The 22,090-nt window shown below is 41.7% G+C and overlaps 1 protein-coding gene across 1 annotated transcript in view; it reads left to right on the forward strand.

Moving 5' to 3' along the window:
- The window catches only part of TAOK3 (TAO kinase 3), a 191,462-nt gene extending 170,219 nt beyond the window's left edge, over nt 1-21,243 (forward strand). The window contains exons 17-21 of the mRNA XM_044244178.1: nt 2,610-2,813; nt 11,275-11,514; nt 12,942-13,154; nt 18,985-19,167; nt 20,444-21,243. Of these exons, the coding sequence (XP_044100113.1) occupies nt 2,610-2,813; nt 11,275-11,514; nt 12,942-13,154; nt 18,985-19,167; nt 20,444-20,605 (1,002 nt within the window). The 3' untranslated portion in view covers nt 20,606-21,243. The remainder of the gene's footprint in view (nt 1-2,609; nt 2,814-11,274; nt 11,515-12,941; nt 13,155-18,984; nt 19,168-20,443) is intronic.
- Nucleotides 21,244-22,090: the final 847 nt, after the last annotated feature.

Consider the following 22,090-nt stretch of genomic DNA (forward strand, 5'->3'; position numbering starts at 1 on the left):
TTAATAAAATTCAATATAGGGCATAGTTTCAGTATGTGAAATCATTTATTTGAGCTCATATTCCAAGTTAACAATATGGAACTTATCAAGGTTCCTCTCCAATACTTTTGTAATTAGGAAGTGAAAGCGAGTGGGTTAGGGTGGGCCTCAGGACTTTTAGTCCTGCCCAGATGAGCCACTGGTGATTGCGGGGACTGAGAGAAATTTGTCTTTAATCCACACTGCCTACACGGGAAAAATCTCTGACATTGTAAGATCGAGAAAACCAGGCTGTAGGGAGAAATGGCCCAAATAAGAAGGTTCATGATCTATTCATTTTCTCCGAGTTATTGCTGGGGCCTAATTATTATGTCATGATAGAAAGATATTGCTGGATCACAGATAACATTGATTTTTTTCAATGAGAAATTTTGAAATGTTCTCAATTGCACTTATATTTTTATTTCTAACTCCTTGTGTTTATTCATGCTCCGTAGGCCACACTTTCTGCAGCCATCATTCTAACCTTTTCTAACGCCCAGGTATTTGAAGATTGCATGAACTCAACCTGTAGAAGAGTCTCTCACAGGACAGCATTAGAGAATCCGTACTCAGTCCTCAGGCATTTTGGGTACTCAGATTTATGAGTGCAGGAACTCACAGGCCTAAACTTACAAGTCTTTCAACATGCTTATGAGGAAAAACAAGCCTAAACTCAGTTTGAGATAGCCTCAGTAAGCCTTTCTGTGCCAAACTAATACTACTTCTTACAAAGAAAAGCTTATTTCTGACTATTTAAGGTGGTGTATACATTTAGATACTGATATATTAAAGATATTGCCCTTGGGGTAACAAAACAATCTCCGTTATCCCCACTGTTTGATAGACAACAGAGATGTGGGCAATACAGGATGACGGATAGTCCAGAAATAATTTATTCTTGATTTTGGGTGAGTTTATATGGTCACATTTGAACTTGGATGTGCAATGTAGTGTTTAATGCCAAGCCTAGTAGTGAAGTCATGGCATTAAGAGATGAGTCACTCAGCCTTCCTGTTGTGATCCCAGCTTACTCCATGGTCGAAACAGCTTTCTCTCTTGTTGATTCTGATGTTTCACTAAAGACTTCACTAGAACAGGAAGGTTAAAAGTTGATGCACAAGGACTTGTTGGCCAAGTGCCCAAATAATCTGAATAGTGCGCAATGTCCACATCACAAAACATCAAGTAAAATAGGTATTAGCGTTTAAAGGAGATTTTCACTGAGTAGTTAACCCAATATTATAGGTCAAGCTTGTAAGTATGAACAAAAAAGAGTGCATTGTGCCTTCTCTAAAAATGGTCTTCTTACTTTCTCCATAGAGTAAAGTAACACCCTCTTAAGTGTTCTGAGTCTCCGCCTTTTTCTCTTTACCCATATAAGCTGGAATAATTATGAATTTTGTCCTTTAGGAAATAAAGGTAATTCATTTACCCTCTAATAGCAAATAAAGTATTGCTTCCTGAAATTCAAACTAGTGACGTTTGCAGTTACCTCCTGTCTGTGAAATCTGTCCACTTCTCCCAGTCTTGTCTCCTTCATTCTGTTTTCCATGAGGCAACGAGAGTCATGAGGCAAGTCAAAAGGCAAAAAGATGACTCTTTTTTTTTTTTAATTTTTTTTTTAAAGATTTTATTTATTTATTAGAGAGAGGGAGAGAGAGCAAGCACAGGCAGACAGAATGGCAGGCAAAGGGAGAGGGAGAAGCAGGCTCCCTGCCAAGCAAGGAGCCCGATGTGGGACTCGATCCCAGGACGCTGGGATCATGACCTGAGCCGAAAGCAGCTGCTTAACCAACTGAGCCACCCAGGCGTCCCAAGATGACTCTTTTTGAGATGCATCTCACTGTGTGTCCCCCACATATATAAAATCCTTATCTCCTGTGCTACAGATCAATGTCCTTAACTAAGCCTGTAAAGCCTCGGATGGTCCCGCCTCATGTCATGTCACACGGCACCACCTCCCTGGCCTGCTCTCCGTTCCTCTCTCACCCCATGTTTCAGTTAACCCACCCGAAGTGTTTAGCATACACTGTGTCCTCTACCAGAGTATTCTCCCCTCCCCTTTCTCACTGGTTAGCTCCTACAGGTTTTTCCAATTTCAGTTCAATTGTTACCAAGACCGAATATGTTCTTTTAAACATCCTTGTAGAACCACGTGCTTCACCTTCACAGCAGCTATCACAGTCATTTTCAGTTCCTTTCTGAGGTTCTTTGATTAATTACTGCTTCTAAACTGTGAAGCCCCATGATGGTGGTCATCATGTTCTTTTGCTCACCATTGTATCCTTATGCCTTGCACAGTGCCTGTCCCATGATAAGAACTCTGTGTGTGTGTGTTGATTGAACAAGTGAGCCAATTATTTCCTAGAGGGAGAAGCCAGAGAATGGAAACTAACAAGCCTCCCTATCCCTTACGACTCAGTTAATCAACAAAAAAAGTTGAGCGGAAGGGATATGTAGCACAAGTCTTTGTCTTCCCCTTCTCAGTTGCTCTCCAGATAATTTAATCTACCATTTTAATAAACGGTTCGTTCCTTTTACTTGATGAGACCAGCATGTTGTTTTTGTTTTGTTTTGTTTTTGTGAAGGAGATGAACGAGGACCATAGCACACCCAAGAAAGAAAAGCAAGAGCGGATATCCAAGCATAAAGAGAACTTGCAGCACACACAGGCTGAAGAGGAAGCCCACCTTCTCACCCAGCAGAGACTGTACTACGACAAAAACTGTCGTTTCTTCAAGCGGAAAATAATGATCAAGCGGCATGAGGTGGAGCAGCAGAACATCCGGGAGGTATTTATTATGGCCATGACTATCACCACTGACTCATGGGACAAGCAGCTTTGTGAGGTTCATGGCTGTTCTGTTCATTCTTACAGCCTTAACCCTTATGGTCTCTAGTGCAGTGCCTGACACAAAGTAGGTATACAAAAATAGCTAGGAAACGAATTTACCACTGAGAAGAAGGAGAAAGCCCATTTACAGAATAAGGAATCAACATTTTCCAAATAAATGGACTTTTATTGAGCACCTAATATAAGCTTTATTATATAGTGGAGGAACAAAAGATGTAGAACAGAGAATTTCTGTTTTCAGCCTGCTTGTCAGACACTTGGGTTTTCATGGCTCCATGTGAAATACTAAGTAAGAATGATGCCCCCTTAGTGCCAGGCACTATGCTGGAGATGCCAGGGTTAAGGAGGAGCTATAGTTCCCCGCCTTCAAGCAGCCCTAAGTCTAAGAGGAGAAACAGACATGTAACAGACTAGTTACAGTATAACATCTCAGATACCATAGACATATAAATAAACTATCTTGGGCATACAGTCATGAAAGAGCTTGGAGGACTCAGTGACTCACGAGAAGTTGAGTGTTTGGGGTTTGTGTACAAAGTGGAATGTCAAAAAAAGGGTAATTAGAAGCAGAACGTGGACCTTTTTTGTTAAGCCATGTTATTTCAATTTTAGCCTGAAGGCAGTTACAATGGCCATTGGAGGATTTTAGGCAGGGGGTCGAAGAGAGTTTTCTTTGAAAGAAGTAGTGCAACGGTGCGAAGGTAGGCTACAGCAGTAAGAAGCATAATACAGTGAGGTCAGCGAGGACATTCTTTCTCTAGTTCGACCTAGAAGAGGCAATGGGGAGAGATTAGATCTGAAGCAGAACTGACAGTAATTCCAACCAAATGGCATCAGAATTTCAGAAGAGAGAGGAGTCCAAAATGACTTCAAAGTTTCTAATTTGGGAAATTGGATGAATAAGACATTATTCATGGAGATGAGGAGCACAGAATGTGACTCAGTTGCAGATACAGAGTTCAGTAGGAAAACATTGTGACCTGGAATAATCAGAGAAACCCTCATAAATGAACTAGCACGTTGGTAAAAATATCAAAGTTTGCAAAAAACCAGCGTTAGCCTGCACGAGGGAAACAAGAACTAAAGACGCATTTAATGGGAATGTGCATTGGTACAGTATAAGCTCTTGGGAGAGCAGTTTTCAACTGTGAAGGAGAAGGAATGGAGCAAACTAAAATTTATCAAACACATGTAATGAGCCAGGCTCAGACCCTTTATCTGTGTTGTCTCATCTCATTGGAAGAGAGATAAACTGCTGAACATTTATTTTTGAGGTAGGCAATGAGTGATATGGCTAAAATTTTATTTTAGAGAGATTAGCCCAGTTTGGTTGGTGGTGATGCACAGACTGATTTAAGCATGCATCCTTAGTGGGGAACAGTACTGCCCCCAGGGGAATCAGAATGGGTTCTTGCAGGGGAGGGGTGTTATATATTACAGAGGCTCAGGCCCCCTCAAGGTCCAGAGTACTTAAATGGATATACAGTGTATCTGTGGTATTCATATTTCATGGATGGAGTTGATCAAGGGAAAGGGAAATCTAGAAAGGCTCCTGAGGATAATGAATGAATGAATGACATAAATAAATAAATTGGGGGGGAAGGTTGCAAAACATTGGGTTGGGGGAAGAAACTAGAAGCAAAGTAATCAGGTGGTAGGAAATAGGATATAGACAAAGATGGTGGTGACAGCTGTCAGAGGCAACTTGGCAACATATTTTGAATACAAAATAAACAGGACTTGGCATACCATCGACTATGAGAGAAAAGACGAGGGTAGAATCAAAGTTATTTCTGGTGTTCGAGACTTGGTTACTTGTAGATTTAGTCAGAAACAGAGAAGCTTAGAGGTGTCGGTAAGAAACTGATTAATTCTGTACTAGACACGTTGTCATTCGTTAGAAGGCAAAATAAAAAGTCCAAATGAAAAAGTCCAAAGCCATTTAGAAATAAGATACTTGGGATTCTTTTCATCTGGCAATTATTATTGTTATTCTGATAGCACATATTTGGAAGAAGACTAAGGCTAAGGAAACAATTAATGCCAATAAAAGCTGTAGAAGACAATTATTCCTCCAAAGTGATAGAAACTATATTTTTTACTTCATTAGTGTCAGGTTCTAACCAACTGAATGAAGAATATATATACTCTTCAGGTATTTTCCTGAAGAGTCTTAAGGTTTTCTTCTTATTTATGAGAACATTAAATGAAGAAAAACACAAAAAAATATATAGTTGAGTAGTGGAAGTTCTTCATAATCCCATTCCACCCAGTCGCTATCCTGACTACCATTAATTTGGTGTCCAGATTTCCAGATTTCCTTTTCCTCCTTATATATGTATACATACATTCGGCTTCTATAGAACTTTAACTTTACAAAAATAAGATTACATAGTATCAGTCAGTTTATTTGATCTGTAAGCCATAGCAACAAACACTGGCTGCCCAAGAACGGAAAGGAATTTATTGGAAGGATATGGGTAGATAACAGAGCTGTAGAACCAAGCTGGAGGAGAAGAAGACCCAAGCTGGAAAAGCAAATTCTGTGACCTAGAGAGCAAGAGCTACTGGGCATTCCTCACAGCATTGCCATTCAGGTGTATTTCCGCCAACCATGTTTAATCTTTGTATCATTTCTGCTAAAGATTCAAATTCCTAGGGGACTGCGACCTTGATTGGGCAACGTGCTTGCTCCCTTCCTCAGTACTCTCTGATTACAGATAGGATGGAGGAGTTTCTCAAGCAGAAAGAGGAGCCTGTTAACAAAAGAAGGGGAAATGGATACCGAACCTACAAAAATGTCCATTGTACTGTTTTGTAACTCTTCTTTTTTTCTCATTCACCATCCAGGACACACAGCTCTGTCTGGGTCTTTTTAACCATTAACAGTGAATTTGGGGAGTATGGCTATAAAATTATTTATTTACTGAAGTACTTCTCAGTGGCTGTTTTGTTCATGTTTTACAGTATTACTAACAGTGCCACAGAGAGCATCTTTGTATGCAGATCTTTTTACACAGGTGCAGATATTTTAAGGATATATGCTCAGAAGTGGAAATTTGGGGGTCACAGTATATACATGTAAATTTTTAACAGATATTGCCAAATTGCCGTCTAGGGGGTTATACTCCCACCAACAAAGAGCACCTATTTTTCTGTGTATTTGCCAAAACTGAGTATGAGCAATCCTTTTAGTTAATGAAAATGTTGAAAAGGCTCACCGTAAGCAGGGTTGAGCCTCTTCTTCTACCATCACTGCCCGCGGACGCTAGCTATTTTCTAACCAGTTATGAAACCAAGAACTGAAACTAAAAAAGCGTTAAATGTCATAGGCTAACAACATCTCCATTTAAAAGTTTGAGTTCTGGTTCTTACTCAACCTCATTGGGCATGAGATCACAATTTTTTGCTTGATGAGATCAACTGTTTTTAAAGTCAGTAGCACTTGGGTCATGGTTGGGAAGGGTTTATCATGGGACACACCCTGGATTCACATCTTACGTGGGAGGTAGGGTCCTATAAAGTATGGTCATACTTTCATGAAAAGTATGTAGATTTCACCACTGAGCTCCCTCTTCGCTTTGGGGAGGTGTGCACAGCATGTGATATGAGCTGAGGGAAAAGGAGCCCACATGGCCCTCATCTTCTGCTGCCTCCAGGGTGTATAGACAAGGAGAAGCTGATGAGCAAACTCACATAGTCTGTTACATGTGATTTTGTGTTTGTTCAGCTCATTTCATGAATTGAAGGTGCACTGCACATTGTGCCATTTGTGTGGACAGAGCAACCGTGCCCTGTGTCTCACCCAAGCAGAGGGATTCTTCCAAATACTGTGTCATAGGCCAAAAACATAAAACAGGAAAATATAAACCATTTGTTGGGACCTCTTTTAATAGAAACTGTTGAAACCCCCCCAAAACCTGAGTTTTAGATGCAGTTCTCCTTTATAGAAGTTGTATGATCTTAGATCAGTCTCTCAATTCCCAAGCATGTTACAGTCCTATGGAAAAGGGGTAAGTCCTAAACAATGAGACCACCTCCTAGGGCTGCAAGTGGGACTGAGTGAGATACAAGAAATCACTTTTTTTTTAAAGATTTTATTTATTTATTTGACAGAGAGAGATCACAAGTAGACAGAGAGGCAGGCAGAGAGAAAGAGGGAAGCAAGCTCCCTGCTGAGCAGAGAGCCCAATGCGGGACTCGATTCCAGGACCCTGAGATCATGCATGACCTGAGCCGAAGGCAGCGGCTTAACCCACTGAGCCACCCAGGTGCCCCAAGAAATCACTTTTAAAAACTGAAAGCACATTACACATTTTTTTTTTTTAAAGATTTTATTTATTTATTTATTTATTTGTCAGAGAGAGAGAGAGAGTGCAGGAGAACACAAGGAGCAGAGCGGCAGGCAGAGGCAGAGAGAGAAGCAGGCTCCCCACTGAGCAAGGATCCTGATGCGGGACTCGATCCCAGACTCTGGGATCATGACCCGAGCCGAAGGCAGCAGCTCAACCCACTGAGCCACCCAGGCGTCCCCACATTACACATTTTTATGTAGGCACAGTCATAGGCTCATAGGAAGTCTAATAATAATAATAATAATAATAATATAGGCAGCTTATCAACTTATACCACAGCCAACTCAGATGTGTGAATTAAAGGCAAAGGGAGCAACTTACAGTTTTAACAGAAAAATGTTTCTCTCACTTTTTTAATCATTTATAAAGAACTAGGTTTAAGATATAATATGGCAGATGTTCACTTCTGAATACAGAAAAATAACATGATATGTTGATATGTTCAGAAGCGTTGTCTCCTGGCCTTTCACTTCATCTTCACAAGAATGGTAGTCCACAGTGTAGCTACTGTTATCCTCTCTTTACACCTGAGAAAACTAAAATGTATATTATAAGATCTGTCCAGTGCTCACTTTGACAGCACATACACTAAAAGATTGGTCCAACATCAAACACGATTGACTCACACCCTGAATATTTTTCTATTGAGTCTCGCACTTTAGTATGTATCAGAATTAGCTGGGTGACCTATTATTACAGCTAATCACTTGCAGCCCAGGTAATTCTGATGCCGCTATTCTGTGGACGAGATCTGGAAGCATCCCGTTAGACGTAGAGGAAAGTTTTTTATTTCTTTTGAAACTGCTATTCTCTTTGTGTCTTTCCCCCCCACCCCCCACCCCCCCAAGTTTCAGAGCTCTGGGCAGCCCAGACTCATTTTGGACTTCTCAGTTTAGGAAAGTGGGTAATGAATAAATGCCCAATATTGGGATACCTGGTACTCAAAGGTTAAAAATGACATAGTGATCTAGGAACAGGACCTTTACCTATTTAAAGGCTTTCCTTGGCTTTTTCTCTTGGTCATTGGTGTAGAATAGCTTTAGGCTCAGAGAAGACCTCGCCATCCTTTGGTGCCACCTAGGGGCCAGTTAGTGACTTGTAAAGGAAGACATTAGATGGTCAAGGTAGAGGAAAAAGTAAAATAAGGGAAAGCAAAATGCAAAAGAGGGGGAGGTCCTCTAGGAGGTGATCTTTTCTCCTTAAAACAATTGTAAGTTGCATTTATACTTTGGATGTTTCCCCACTAGAACATAAGCTCCATGAAGGGATGTACTTGTTCATGGCTCTATCCCTCTGCCTACAACAGTGCCTGACACACAGGAAGTATGCAACAAGTATTTGTTGAATAAATGAATGAATGGTTAGGATTTTCCTCCAGGAACAGATGTTGTGCTGTTTAAAGGACTTCTCTTCAAATGGATAGAAGGTTTAAGTATGCAAGATATTTTCATCAATACCAATATACAAATGTTACTGATATTTCTCTGAAAATAAATGACTTGCACTTTCTCCCATAGTGGATGTCATCAGAGAAGAGAGGCACTCTTGTACTCACTGAAAGTCCAGCTCACAAGCTTTCTTCTTTTCTTGACCCTCTGTTGTTGTTGTTTTTAAGATTTTTTTTAAAGATTTTATCTATCCATTGGACAGACAGTAGTAGTAGACACAAGTAGGCAGAGAGGCATGCAGAGAGAGAGGAAGGGAAGCAGGCTCCCCGCTGAGCAGAGAGCCCGATGCAGGGCTTGATCCCAAGACCCCGGGATCATGACCTGAGCCGAAGGCAGAGGCTTTAACCTACTGAGCCACCCAGGTGCTCCTGTTTTTAAGATTTTTATTAACTAAAAAAAAAAAAAAAAAAAAGATTTTTATTAACTTATTAGAGAGAGAGAGAGAACATGAGCTGGGGGGAGAGGAATAAGGAAAGGAAGACGCAGACTCCCCACTGAGCAGGCAGTCCGATGTGGGGCTCGATCCCAGGACCTCGAGATCATGACCTGAACTAAAGGCACACACTTAATGGACTGAGCCACCCAGGCACCCCTTTCCTTGACCTTAACTTGTAGTAATACCACCCTTTTCAGAAATCTAACAGCATAAATGTTTACCTCTTTGATGGCACTGACCACTTTCAGCCTTGTTCTTTCTTTTTTTAAATATACATCTATAACTTACTTGCCTGGGTTAATTAAGGTTCTTTTGTTTACACATTAATGAAATTTATCTGAGCTAGTTTAAGCCAAAACCAGGGAATTTACTACAGACATAGAAGAATATTTCACAAAACCCAATAGCAATAATACCACTGGACCTGCAGGAGAGCTTACAACCGGTTATGAACGTAGGCATCAGCATACTCCCTGCATGTCTGTCTGCTCCCTTTTTCATCCTTGTTCTGAAGCCCAGCTTTCTCTAACCCTCAGCCTACTCATTTAGCAGTGGATGACTGTCACATTTGTAGTTTTTATATGCCCCTCAGTTCCAGCCTCACATAGAGATTAACTGTCTCTAAATCCCAATTCCAAATTCCCAGGAGGGAAAATAAATTGATTGAGTCAGCTGTGAGCCGAGCATATAGTACCTCAATAAATATGTAGTATAGTCCCTAGTAGAGCGTTAGCAGGTTGAGAACAGAATCATGGCTGAGTAAACATTTTTATGTACCCAGAGCACATGGTTCAGATCTTGGATATGGTGCAATTTAGGAAATATTCTTGAACTGGTAAGTGAAAAAATTTCACTCAACTACCTTTATTTTTTTTCTATTTTTTTTCTTTCCTCCCTTAAAGACAGACAGACCAGACAAGACAGAAAGAGAAAGAAAGGAAAGACATGAGTAGAACTGCAAAGAACAGAATGATTTTATCTAGAATGATCAGACTAATGGAAAAAATGAAAGGGGAGAGAGTACATCTGCTTTTTCCCAGCCTTCCCTTACTCTGAGATTTTAAAAAGCAGTTCGTTATCCTACTTCTCAATCATGCAAAAACAGGGTTTTTTCCAGAAAACCACAAACATTGCAGACATTGCCAGTTTAAGTCAATGATTTTCAACTCTGACTGTATGCGTTCTATTCACCTGAAGAACTCTTAAAAAATAGTGATGTCAGTGCATCCCCCTTCCCCGACCACCGCCCCCCCGCAACAGTTATCAGAGCTTCAGGTTGTAGGATTCGGGTATCTTGTGTTTGAAATTCTCGGGACGCCTGGGTGGCGCAGTTGGTTAAAACGACTGCCTCCGGCTCAGGGCGTGATCCTGGAGTCCCGGGATCGAGTCCCACATCAGGCTCCCAGCTCCATGGGGAGTCTGCTTCTCCCTCTGACCTTCTCCTCGCTCATGCTCTCTCTCACTGTCTCTCTCTCTCTCTCAAATAAATAAAATAAAATCTTAAAAAAAAAAAAAGAAATTCTCCTCACGTGATTTTAATGGGCAACCCATATTGAGAACCCCTGGCTTAACTGAAGAAACATTTATTCACACCTGTGTATAAGACCTTACCTAAACAGGGTTCACAGCAGCTCTAAGAGGTAAGAAGGGGTCGGTTAGGGACGCCTGGGTGGCCCAGTTTGTTAAGTAACTGCCTGCCTTTGGCTCAGGTCATGATCCCAGGGTCCTGGGTTCGAGTCCCACATCTGGCTTCTGGTTCAGCAGAGAGCTCGCTTCTCCCTCCCACTCTGCCTGCTGCTCTTCCTGCTTGTACTCTCCCTGTTAAATGAATAAATAAAACCTTTAAAAAAATTATTAAAAAAAAAAAGATGGGGTCAGTTAGAATTAATCCCATTCTGTAGATAGTGTAGTTGCGATGGCTGCAAAATCCCATTTTACAGATGGTATACTTGGCCACCTGGTAAGTGATGGGCCCAGAAACAGAACCTAAACCTCCAGGGATTGCTAATCCAATCTCATTAAGCCATGCTACTAAGCACTAACGGGTTTAATTAAGAGACAGTCGTGCCCCCCTTCCTTTCCATCCCTCACTCTGTCGTGCATTCCTTCCACTTCACCTGCAGTCACCTCTCTCCATTTGTGTCTTGTTCCTGAATGCAGGAACTAAATAAAAAGAGGACCCAGAAGGAGATGGAGCATGCCATGCTGATCCGACACGACGAGTCCACCCGAGAGCTCGAGTACAGGCAGCTGCACACATTACAGAAGCTGCGCATGGACCTGATCCGTCTACAGCACCAGACCGAACTGGAAAACCAGCTGGAGTACAATAAGAGGCGGGAAAGGGAACTGCACAGGAAGCATGTCATGGAACTTCGGCAACAGCCAAAAAACTTAAAGGTAAGAGGAAATCAAAGTATTCCCTTATTTGTGCTCTGGGATGCAGTTAGACTGACTTAGTAGTTCCTGCCTCTGGATGACTGTCAGATTCTCCGGGGCAACTCTTCAAAATTACAAGTTTTGGGGCCCCACACCTATTGAATCAGAGTCTCCAGACTGAAGCCCAAGAGTCCGTTTGTAACTCCTGAACAGATGCCACTTTGGAAACCATCATGCAGTTTCTCTGACCCCTTCATAACCTGACCTCTTTAGAGCTATAATTGATGGACAAACCACAACCCTAAGTTCTAATCCGAAGAAATAAAAAAGTTACCTAGCAGGTATACAGCAGATAAATTTCATCTGTCGTGCTAGAGTATTGGTAGTAACTACTTTGAGTGCCGCTATATTGAGAAAGACTAAAGCCACATGCAGGCTTAGTAGGAAAGAGTATGGTTTATTAGTGACGTCTGTCATGGGCATGGGAATCAGGAGTGAATCTACATGTGCCAGACATTTATTATCCTTGCACTAGAGATTTGGAATCCCTTTGGCCCTCACTGCCTCCAGATAGTTTTAGCTGACTGCTAATTCACAAGCTCTATGGACTAAGCCATTGCTGTGTGTCAAGGGGGTTGTTGTCATTGTTAACAGAGATTTGAGGCCAACCTCAAATTCGCTGGCCATGTTCCTGTCTGGCCAAATCCTAACCTGTCTGATGAGTGATCTCTGTCATCACAACTTCTAGCGTTTATGAAATGCACGTGTAACTCTGAAGCAACCTGATGAGTGCCTTCTGGACTTAAATAATATAGCCCACCTCCTCCTTGCCAAAATGCATATTTGGTATTGGTACATGAAAGTATAATGCCTTCATGGGAGAAGAAATCCAAAATCACTTTTCCCTGTCCACTTATGCTGAAATCCAGGTGAAATAGGTTATGATGTGAGATATTATCCAGATGCTCTTCTTTGTTGATTTGTCAAAGAAACGCAGAGCTGTGGGAGCCAGCTTATGTGTCACCATCCCCTTTCTCATTTGGAAACATGGGTGGGGAGGGAGATGAACAAAACAAAATGCAGGGAAATTAATAACCAATGGAAGACACTAAAGATTTTGACTAAGAAGCCATTAAAATAATGAACGACCTTTAACAAACGAAGCTTCATAGCATCCTACAATCTGCTTAGAGCTGTGATCCCCTTGTAATAATTCATTTTTAAAAATCCATTGGTAAAGTCAGAATTACTTCCATTCATTTAATGTAAGACCAACAGTGTTGGTAGTTAACTCTTGTCTGTATTATTTTCATGATTGCTGACTAGTAATGTGGGTCACTGCACCAAAAGACAACTGGTCCCAGCACCTGTATTGTGCTGTTAGAATGGAAGGTTTTCTGCATTTACTAACATGTCTTTATTCTCCTTTTGTCACTTTTTCTACACAGGCCATGGAAATGCAAATTAAAAAACAGTTTCAGGACACTTGCAAAGTACAGACCAAACAGTATAAAGCACTCAAGAATCACCAGTTGGAAGTTACTCCAAAGAATGAGCACAAAACAATCTTAAAGACACTGAAAGATGAGCAGACAAGAAAACTTGCCATTTTGGCAGAGCAGTATGAACAGAGTATAAATGAAATGATGGCCTCTCAAGCGGTAAGTGGTTAGGTTCAGTGCCACAGCTTCAAGAGCTTTGGGAATCAAGAAAATTCAAGATCCAGCCTGTTGTTCCCAAGATGATTCTTGCACAAATTTAGGATACTGGTGTTTTTCTGCCCAAAGAACTGAGGAAGTGACGACGCTGAATAAAGCCAAGCCAATGTGGATACTTGCTGGAGTGTGTCTTATAAGATGGAACTCAAGGAGTCACATGCTCAATCAGACCTGTGGCACATAGGGACTTTGAGGGCAAGATACGATAGATACCGCATATAATACCGTGTTTTCGTGCATCAAAGATGGCGCAACTAATATCGGGCACAAATGAATAAGACCCACAGACCCATTCATTCAATAAACTTTTACTAAGTGTCTGCGTTCAGCACTCTGCTGGGCTCAGAGCTAGAGTAATAAGCTAGGGAGACAACAGTTGATCCCTGTCTTCACACTTCTCATTAGTCAAGCAAGGAAGTCAGAGAATTAAGCAATTTAAAAAGGCATAATAAATGCTTTGAAGTGGGGGGTGCAGGGTGGGGGGCGCTGTGGGAGGATAAGTAAGAACATCTACTCTGCTGTAGGGAAAGCTTCCCAGCAAGAGCCAAGAAGCTTGAAGGAATGTACTGAAGTAAACAGCCTCCATGGAAAGGGACCTACATGGGCAAAGGTCCAAAAGATGGAAAGTGTGCATTTGGGGCCCAAAAGAACTTTGGTGTGAGTCCAAAGTTCAAGGAGGATTTATGGGAGCCCCAAATGGAGAGGTCATAAAGATCTTGGTAACCCAGAGATGGGAGCTTACCTGTGATTCAGTGAAGCTTTCACAAGGAGATGAGTCTTAAAGAGTAATACTTTGTCAAACAGGTAGAAGAAGAAAAAGTTATTCCCAGCAGAGAGGACACAGTAAATGCAAAGATACAAGGCCTGAAAGAGGACAGTACATTTAAGGAATGAGTGGTTGATATGACAGGAGTATAAAGGGAAGCGGGTGGATAGTTGGGGATCAGCCCCTCAAAAGTCAGGAGTTTGCACATCTTTCTGTAAACAAATGGGGATCTGCTGAAGCCCATTTTAAAAAGGAAAGTGACAAGATCAGATTTGTGATCTAGAAAGATACCAGTAATTTAACAACTGTAGGTGAAGAGACCTGTTAGGAAACTACCGTAGGCCAGGAAAAAAGTAAGGAAACCCTGAACTGAGAACATCCTCCTGGAGATGGTGAGGAGGAGGAAGGATTTGAGAAATATTTAGGAGTTAGAAGAGGTTGAGCTCCATGACCAATTTGGGAGGTAGGCTTGATAACAGTGGAATAGTCATCATTTTACCGAGGTTTAAAAAAAAAAATTGAAGGAAGTGTAAGCTTGGATGCCTGGCAGATAAGTTTTAGGCATATTAACTGAACCTGAGTTTTGTGGGTATCCAGGTAGAGAGGTACAGAGATGGAAATCTATAGTTCAAGAGACAAGTAGCTAGACATCCATGTTAGATGGGGGAAGTTGTAGCTATTGGGAATGCCTGAGACCTTCTAGGGACAGGAGATTTTATTAAGAAGAGGACTAAAAACAGGAGCTGTGGACACCACCATACGAGGGTGGAGGAGAAGCAGACCAAAGGAGATGAATTATTAATGCGGGTGGGGAATTGGAGAGAGGATGTCAGTGACACCAGAACAGAAGCTTCTAGGTGATCGTTTCAAGTGCAGCAGAGAGACCAACTGGACCCCACAGGAGACTTGTGCAGTGACTGTCACAGACAAGCAGTGGACGGTTGGAGTGGAAGACGTAGTGCATGTTACAGTACTCTATAAAGTGAGGTAGAAACATAACAAGATTACTTTTCCCAACTGCTCATCAGCGAAGGAAGGGAGAAGAACTGTAGCTAGAGGAAGAGACAGTTGAAGGAAGACTTCTGTTTTTTGGGAAAGGCTTTAAAGGTGTTCTTAAACCTGAGGTCATGAGTAGGAATCTATATATTCATTCAATCATCCATTCATTCATTCATCCATCCAGTAAGCATTGAGTGCCCTACTGTGCCCCAGGCATCCTGGGATACTGTGGTGAATAAGATAGTCATTGATCATGTCTTCATGGAATTTATGGAAAAATGAGGAAATGGCATTGAGAAAGTCTACTCCATGTAATGGCCGAGCAAGTAGAGCATGCCAACAGAGTGTGGCCAGGAGAGTAGGCTGGTGTGGAGAGTCAGGAAAGGCCTCTCAGAGACAAGGAGTATTTAAGCTGAGGAGTAGAGAGCACATTCTAGGCAAAAGAACTGCATTGATAAAGACAGGGGAAATAGTGGCACTTCTGATGAACTCAGCCCCCATTATGTTTGGAATATAGAGAACGAGACAGAGACCAAATGAGAATAAGACTGGAGGGTTAAACAGGGACCAGATCATGGAGGGGCTTGTAAGCTTTCTTAAGGATTTTGCTCTTGATTCTAAAAGCAATGGGAAGCCATTGAAGAGCATTGAAGGGGGTGTGGGGAACTGACATCAGATTTGCGTTTTTGAATGATCACTCAGGTGACGGGGAGAATGGTCTGGGAGATGGTCGGATGGATCTCAGGAGATCATGTATAAAGTTGCTGCTTTTACCTGGGCAGGAGCAAGGGGTGGCTAGACCAGAAGGGGGCGGATGGGATGAAGGAGAAAGTGATGAAATTTGATAGGCAGGAGGTGGAAGTGAAAGCATTTAGTTACAGAGTAAATGTGGAGCATGAGGGATTAAGGTAGACTCCCAGTCTCTAGTCTGAACAAAACAGTGGATAATGGTGTCACTTACCTGCATGGTAAAGAAAGAACTGGAGCAGCTTGGGGGAAAAGGAAGGGAACGATGGTGAGCTAATAGTCATGCTGAGCTTGAGGGGCCTGGGAACCATCCAGGCAAAGATGTCCCTAGCAGACTGGGTAAGCTAGCCTGGGCCTCGGAAGAGAAGACTGAAATAGAGGTGAAGAAGTGGGAATCATCCATGTATAGATGGTAGTTGTAGCCTTGGGAATAGAAGAGATTCCTTAGGAAGAGAGGTTAGAGGAAAAACGAAGTAGTTGGAAAGGAGAGGAGGGAGGGGGAAAATCCCAAGAGGGTATGGTATCTCAGGAGACTAGAGAGTGATTTCAAGAAGGAAAGGACAATCCACGGTATTAAATGCTGCTGGAAGTCCCATAAGATAAAGACCCCTTCCCACATCAGTAAGGGCTAGGATGGGAATGAGGAGTTCAAGGAGAGGTTAAGGGTTAGGAGAGGGGAGAGAGTTGGTAGGGACACCAAGGCTGATAGTGTTTTTGTCTTGTTCATCTTTGCGGCATGAGCATCTGCAACAATTCCTGGTACACAGCAAGTGCTCAGGGAATGCCCGTTATGTAAGATGGACAGAATGGGATCAGGAATATAGGTTCAAGATTGGCCTTGAATAAAAGGAAAGACATACTCTTCCTCCTGAGGCAGGGAGAAGATAAAAGTAGTTACGATTAATGCCACTATCCTTTAGGGACTCCTAATCATGAGCCAGCCACTGTTTTGGATATGTTATTTCAATCTTGTGTAACCCCTTTGACCTTTGAAGTTGTTACCGTTTTAACCCTAATTTACCTGCGTGGAAATTGAGGTTCATTGAAGTAAAGCCCCTTGCTTAGAGCTGTTTCTAAAGAAACAGCAAACTGTTTCTTTAGAGGGGCAGGCTTTGTGGACCACTGGTTTGCCTTCACAACTACTCAACTCCGCTGTTGTCATGCAAAAGCAGCCCTAGGTGGTACGTAAATGAATGAGCATGTCTGTGTTCCAATAAAACCTTATTGACAAAAATGGGCAGCAAGCCAGATTTGGCCCTTGGGCCATAATGTGCCAACTCCTGGCTTGGGGGCTCACATAGTGGTAATTAATTAAGTAGTGATGAAGCTGGGATTTGACCCCATTTCGGGGAGAGCCCATAAGCCTGGCCATACTACATTATGCGGCTGCCATCACATCCTTTCATGTTAATCCACTTTCGGAAACAGATGTGATATTTACCTACACTTCTATAAAACATTTTAATAGATTTGATATGTGCAACTTTGGGGCGATGAATACCGGATACTGGAATGTCCTCTCTGATTTCTAGACCACATTTTTATAGAGTCAGAGCTGGTACAAAATCCCATAATTATAGACATTAATAATAAAACGCCAGAAAAAAGAGAAGATAAAGATGTTTCAATGGACTAAGCTGTCTATAAGATGAGCCTCTCACCCATTTGACCAGGGCTCATAACAATTAACAAAGACAAGAGAAAAGAACAGGCTTTCATTCCCTTTATTGGTAAGGAAGCTCCCACATCAAGAGGGAATTAATAAGTCTTATTGGGAGCCAGTAAACCCTGTGGCGTTTATCAGTAAGGCTGTTCCTGCCGTGGGTGACTTTTTTTTAATCTTGTGTCTCTTCTCCCTTCGTTTCTCGTTGGGAAAATAAGAAAAGAGATATCCTTTTCAGTGGATTTTAGTGAACACTGGGTAGGATTGATTACTAGAAAATGCTTTGGAAATATGATTATGGTATTTATTTCATGTTCATGTGATATATTCCTCCAAAAGTACTAAAGAATATACTGTGCAGATAACTTTCTTAAACTATTCTAGTAACAGTTCCAAACCTTTCTTAAGATATTGAGATACATTGTTAATTGTCACAAATTGTACGGATTAGGGGGGGAAAGCATAAAATGGAGAAAAAGTGTCTGTATGGAAACATGGATAAATTCAGGGTTGACAGAACTATCTGTCTAATTCAAGGATTCTAATCTCCTAGTTCCCAGCTGAACTGAGGGCCTGATAAAAGTTTTTAGACAAAACCAAGCCTGGGGCAGGAGGATCATCAACCACAAAATATAGTTCCACTAATGGCCCCAAACCTTCAGTTACGCTCATTGAAAGATGGGCTGTCTTGGCCCATTCCTTAGACAGAACCAAGAGCGTGGCATGTGATACAAAGTCCAGGAGCTATAGAGAGCAAGGGGAGCTCTGTTGGCCTGCTTTATAATCTGGACTTCACTACTTCGAACCAGAATATGCCCCTTAAGATCTCTGTGAGGAAGAGATTTTGAGCCACTTGAATTTAGGTGGGTTAGCCGGCAGGATAACTTGTATAGTCAATTGTAGGGACCAGCACTACTTGCTAGGAGCATAACTGTACTGTGGGATAGTCCCCAATGTCATGGAGATTGGACTCATTTTTTTAGAGCTAAGGATACCTAAATGTGTGGTAGTTTGAGGGTTAAGGATACATAAATATGGAAATGGCTAATCAAAGCCAAAATAATGTTAACAGCTACTATTTACTGAACACTTGGTGTGCATCTAGAACTATGCCTGGGATTTCATATGAATTCTTCCATTTAATCCTCATACCAATCTTAGACAGTAGGAACTACTACTATTATTTTCTTGAGAGGAAAAAAAATGAGACTTAGAGGGGGTAACTTCTCAAGGCGACATACCTGAGTGAATCATGGAGCTAGATTTCAAGGTCAGCAGTCTGCCTCCAAAACCCACAGGCTTAATCACCGGAGCATGTAGCCTTCCTGACTCCTGAGTGTGTGATTTTAGGAAAACCAGTTTTTCTTAAGAAAAGAATGTTTTCGTTTTCTTAAGAAGGATTGTTTAAGAATGTGTTTGTAGAACCTCGCGGCCCATGGGGCAGAATGTACTAATTTTGATTCCTAACTCTGAATGTACCCAAGGCCCCTGTTTTTCTGAGGGGAACTGTTTCAGTCCAAACAAGAAAACCTCTTCCAGTAGTCACCAGGTGCCGTAAGCTAGGAATGAATTACAGTGTGTGTCTTTTGTGTCCGCAGTTACGGCTAGATGAGGCTCAAGAAGCAGAATGCCAGGCCTTGAGGCTACAGCTCCAGCAGGAAATGGAGCTGCTCAATGCCTACCAGAGCAAAATCAAGATGCAAACAGAGGCACAGCATGAACGTGAGCTCCAGAAGCTAGAGCAGAGGGTGTCTCTACGTAGAGCACATCTTGAGCAGAAGGTATGAGAGTGTTACTCTGGGTCCCATACAGTTGGGTGGAGGGTGGACCATGGCCTAGGGAACCGCCATTTATGGAGCCCTTCCTGTGTACTTAAACTGCGCACTGTTCACTTGTTTCATGCTTTTATCTTCCCAGTACCCCTGAGAAGTAGGTATAATCTCCATTCCACAGGCACAACATTAAGGCTCCAAATGGTTAAGTTACTCACGTAAATCTGACCCCACAGCCTGAACTCTATTACTCGGCTAGAGTACCCCTTCACACTTCAGAGCCAGAAGAATGGCGTGGGTGACGGGGCAGTTGACAAGACATTTGTGAAAGGTGCTATGAGCTGACACCGTGGCTGCGAAATGGTTTGAAGAAGCCAGATGCGGATTTGGTTTTTATTTTCAGTTATTTCTCCACCAAAAGAAATCACCAGCAGGGCTCTTTTTAAAAATTAGCATGAAAAGAGTCTGATATTGCCCTAATAATAAATATTATAAAATAAAGGCATAATAAATATTATCAGAATTGAAATATTCATTGCTTTAAATATTGCTGAAGGGGGCACCTGGGTGGCTCAGTGGGTTAAGCCTCTGCCTTTGGCTCAGGTCATGATCTCAGGGTTCTGGGATCGAGCCCCACATCAGGCTCCCTGCCTAGCAGGGAGCCTGCTTCCCCCTCTCGCTCTGCCTGCCTCTCTGCCTACTTGTGAGCTCTCTGACAAATAAATTATAAATAAAATCTTTTAAAAAAAATATTGCTGAAGAATATGAAGTAGAAAAGATTCCATAAGGCGTCTCAAAGCCGTTAAGCATTTATTTGCTTAACCAGTTATTTGTACTTTCTTCTGGTACTTCCCTGAGACCAACGTAAGAGACTATTTTCACAACTCCTGTTCTAGAACTAAATTGCTAATGACCCAGGGGGCATCTGGCTCTCTATGGGAAAGCAGCACAATCTAATTGTGCTTGAGTGTCTTTTAGCCTCTCCTGAGCCATCTCCTGCTGAGACAGGACACTGACCTAGATCAGCCCAGCTGCTTGGTTTGCTAGAATGGTAGCGCTAGCCCCCGGGTGGGCCCCGAACATTTTTATTCTTGTGAGCAAGTTTTAAATATGGATGAGATACAGGACATTGATCCCGGGATTGTCCCAGCCTTTTCCAGCCTAGATTACTCTGAGTTCCCATGTGTTGGTGTGTCGTATGTGTACATGTACGTGTCCGTGTGTGTTTGCGGGCGGCTGCAGGGAGACCTTGTCCATTAAGAACTGTTCATTGTGCTTATTTCAGATTGAAGAAGAGCTGGCTGCCCTTCAGAAGGAACGCAGCGAGAGAATAAAGTACCTATTGGAAAGGCAAGAGCGAGAGATTGAAACTTTTGACATGGAGAGCCTCAGAATGGGATTTGGGAATTTGGTTACATTAGATTTTCCTAAGGAGGACTATAGATGAGATTAAATTTTTTTGCCATTTACAAAAAAAAAAAAAAAAAAAAAAGAAAACAAAAAAATTCAGACCCTGCAAAACCACATTCCCCATTTTAACGGGCGTTGCTCTCACTCTCTCTCTCTCTTACTCTTACTGACATCGTGTCGGACTAGTGCCTGTTTATTCTTACTCCATCAGGGGCCCCTTCCTCCCCCCGTGTCAACTTTCAGTGCTGGCCAAAACCTGGCCATCTCTTCTATTCATAGTACACGTCACAGTATTGATGTGATTCAAAATGTTTCAGTGAAAACTTTGGAGACAGTTTTAACAAAACAATAAACCAACGACAACAACAAAAGTGGATGTATATTGCTTTAAGCAATCACTCATTACCACCAATCTGTGAAAGTGAAGCAAAAAAAAAACAAAAAACAAATAAATAATAATAATAAATGCCAAGGGGGAGAGAGACACAATATCCGCAGCCTTACACCTTAACTAGCTGCTGCATTATTTTATTTTATTTTATTTTTTTGGTATTTATTCATCAGGAATAAAAAAAAAAAAACAAAGTTTTATTAAAGATTGAAAATTTGATACATTTTACAGAAACTAATTGTGATGTACATATCAGTGGTGACATATTATTACTTTTTTGGGGATGGGGGGGTGGGTGGGGTGAAGAGATCTTGTGATTTTTAAGAACCTGCTGGCAAGAGTTTAACTTGTCTTCAGCATATTCTGATTGTATCATAATCATTTTCTGCTGTTGCAGAGGATGTGAATACACTTAAGGAGCTCACAGAATCCCAGTAGCACAAATTGGGCTTTGGCAAATCGTGTATTTTGTGTATAGAAGGAATTTAAGGAGAGGTATTACTTATTTTCATATTGTATTTTAACTGTTTCTCTGATCAAATTTTTTTACTTCCTCCTCCTCTTCCTCCCCACCCCCTCCTTTTCCAATTCAGTATTTGGAGTTCGACACTGTCTCTCGATCAGATCATCTTGATCTTTTTCTTTATTCCCCTTCCCCTCCCTGAGTCCCATATCTTGGTCATAAATATTGCATTATTCACACTTTCAAACTGTGTATTTTCTTACAATAAAAAATGATGAAAAAAAAAAGGCTTTACTTCTTTTGCATGCACTTTAAAAAAAAAACAAAACAAAACATTTTTCAGGTTCCAAGGAAGAGCATGATAACTGTCAGAGCTTTTAATTATATTTGTAAATAAAAGTGTTCATCACATTGCCTTGCTGTGTTATTGTAGCAGGAAGTTTCCCTTCTAGGTTCACCAGCTCATAACTCAGAGGGAGACCTGCCCTCCAGATACCATCCTCCACAGACGTGGGTGCTCCCAGAAGAGCCGTCCGAGATTTTCAGGTAAATCTGTGTCTTGCAAGTTCTTCTACAGGGCTGAAGATAACGTCCCATTGTTTGAAGTGGTCAGTTGCACCTGTTTGCCCTTTAGAAAATGGCACATGTGCATGTGTGGGCACACACAC

This window comes from Neovison vison, chromosome 3, assembly GCF_020171115.1.
Source record: "Neovison vison isolate M4711 chromosome 3, ASM_NN_V1, whole genome shotgun sequence".
In the NCBI taxonomy this organism is placed as follows: domain Eukaryota; kingdom Metazoa; phylum Chordata; class Mammalia; order Carnivora; family Mustelidae; genus Neogale; species Neogale vison.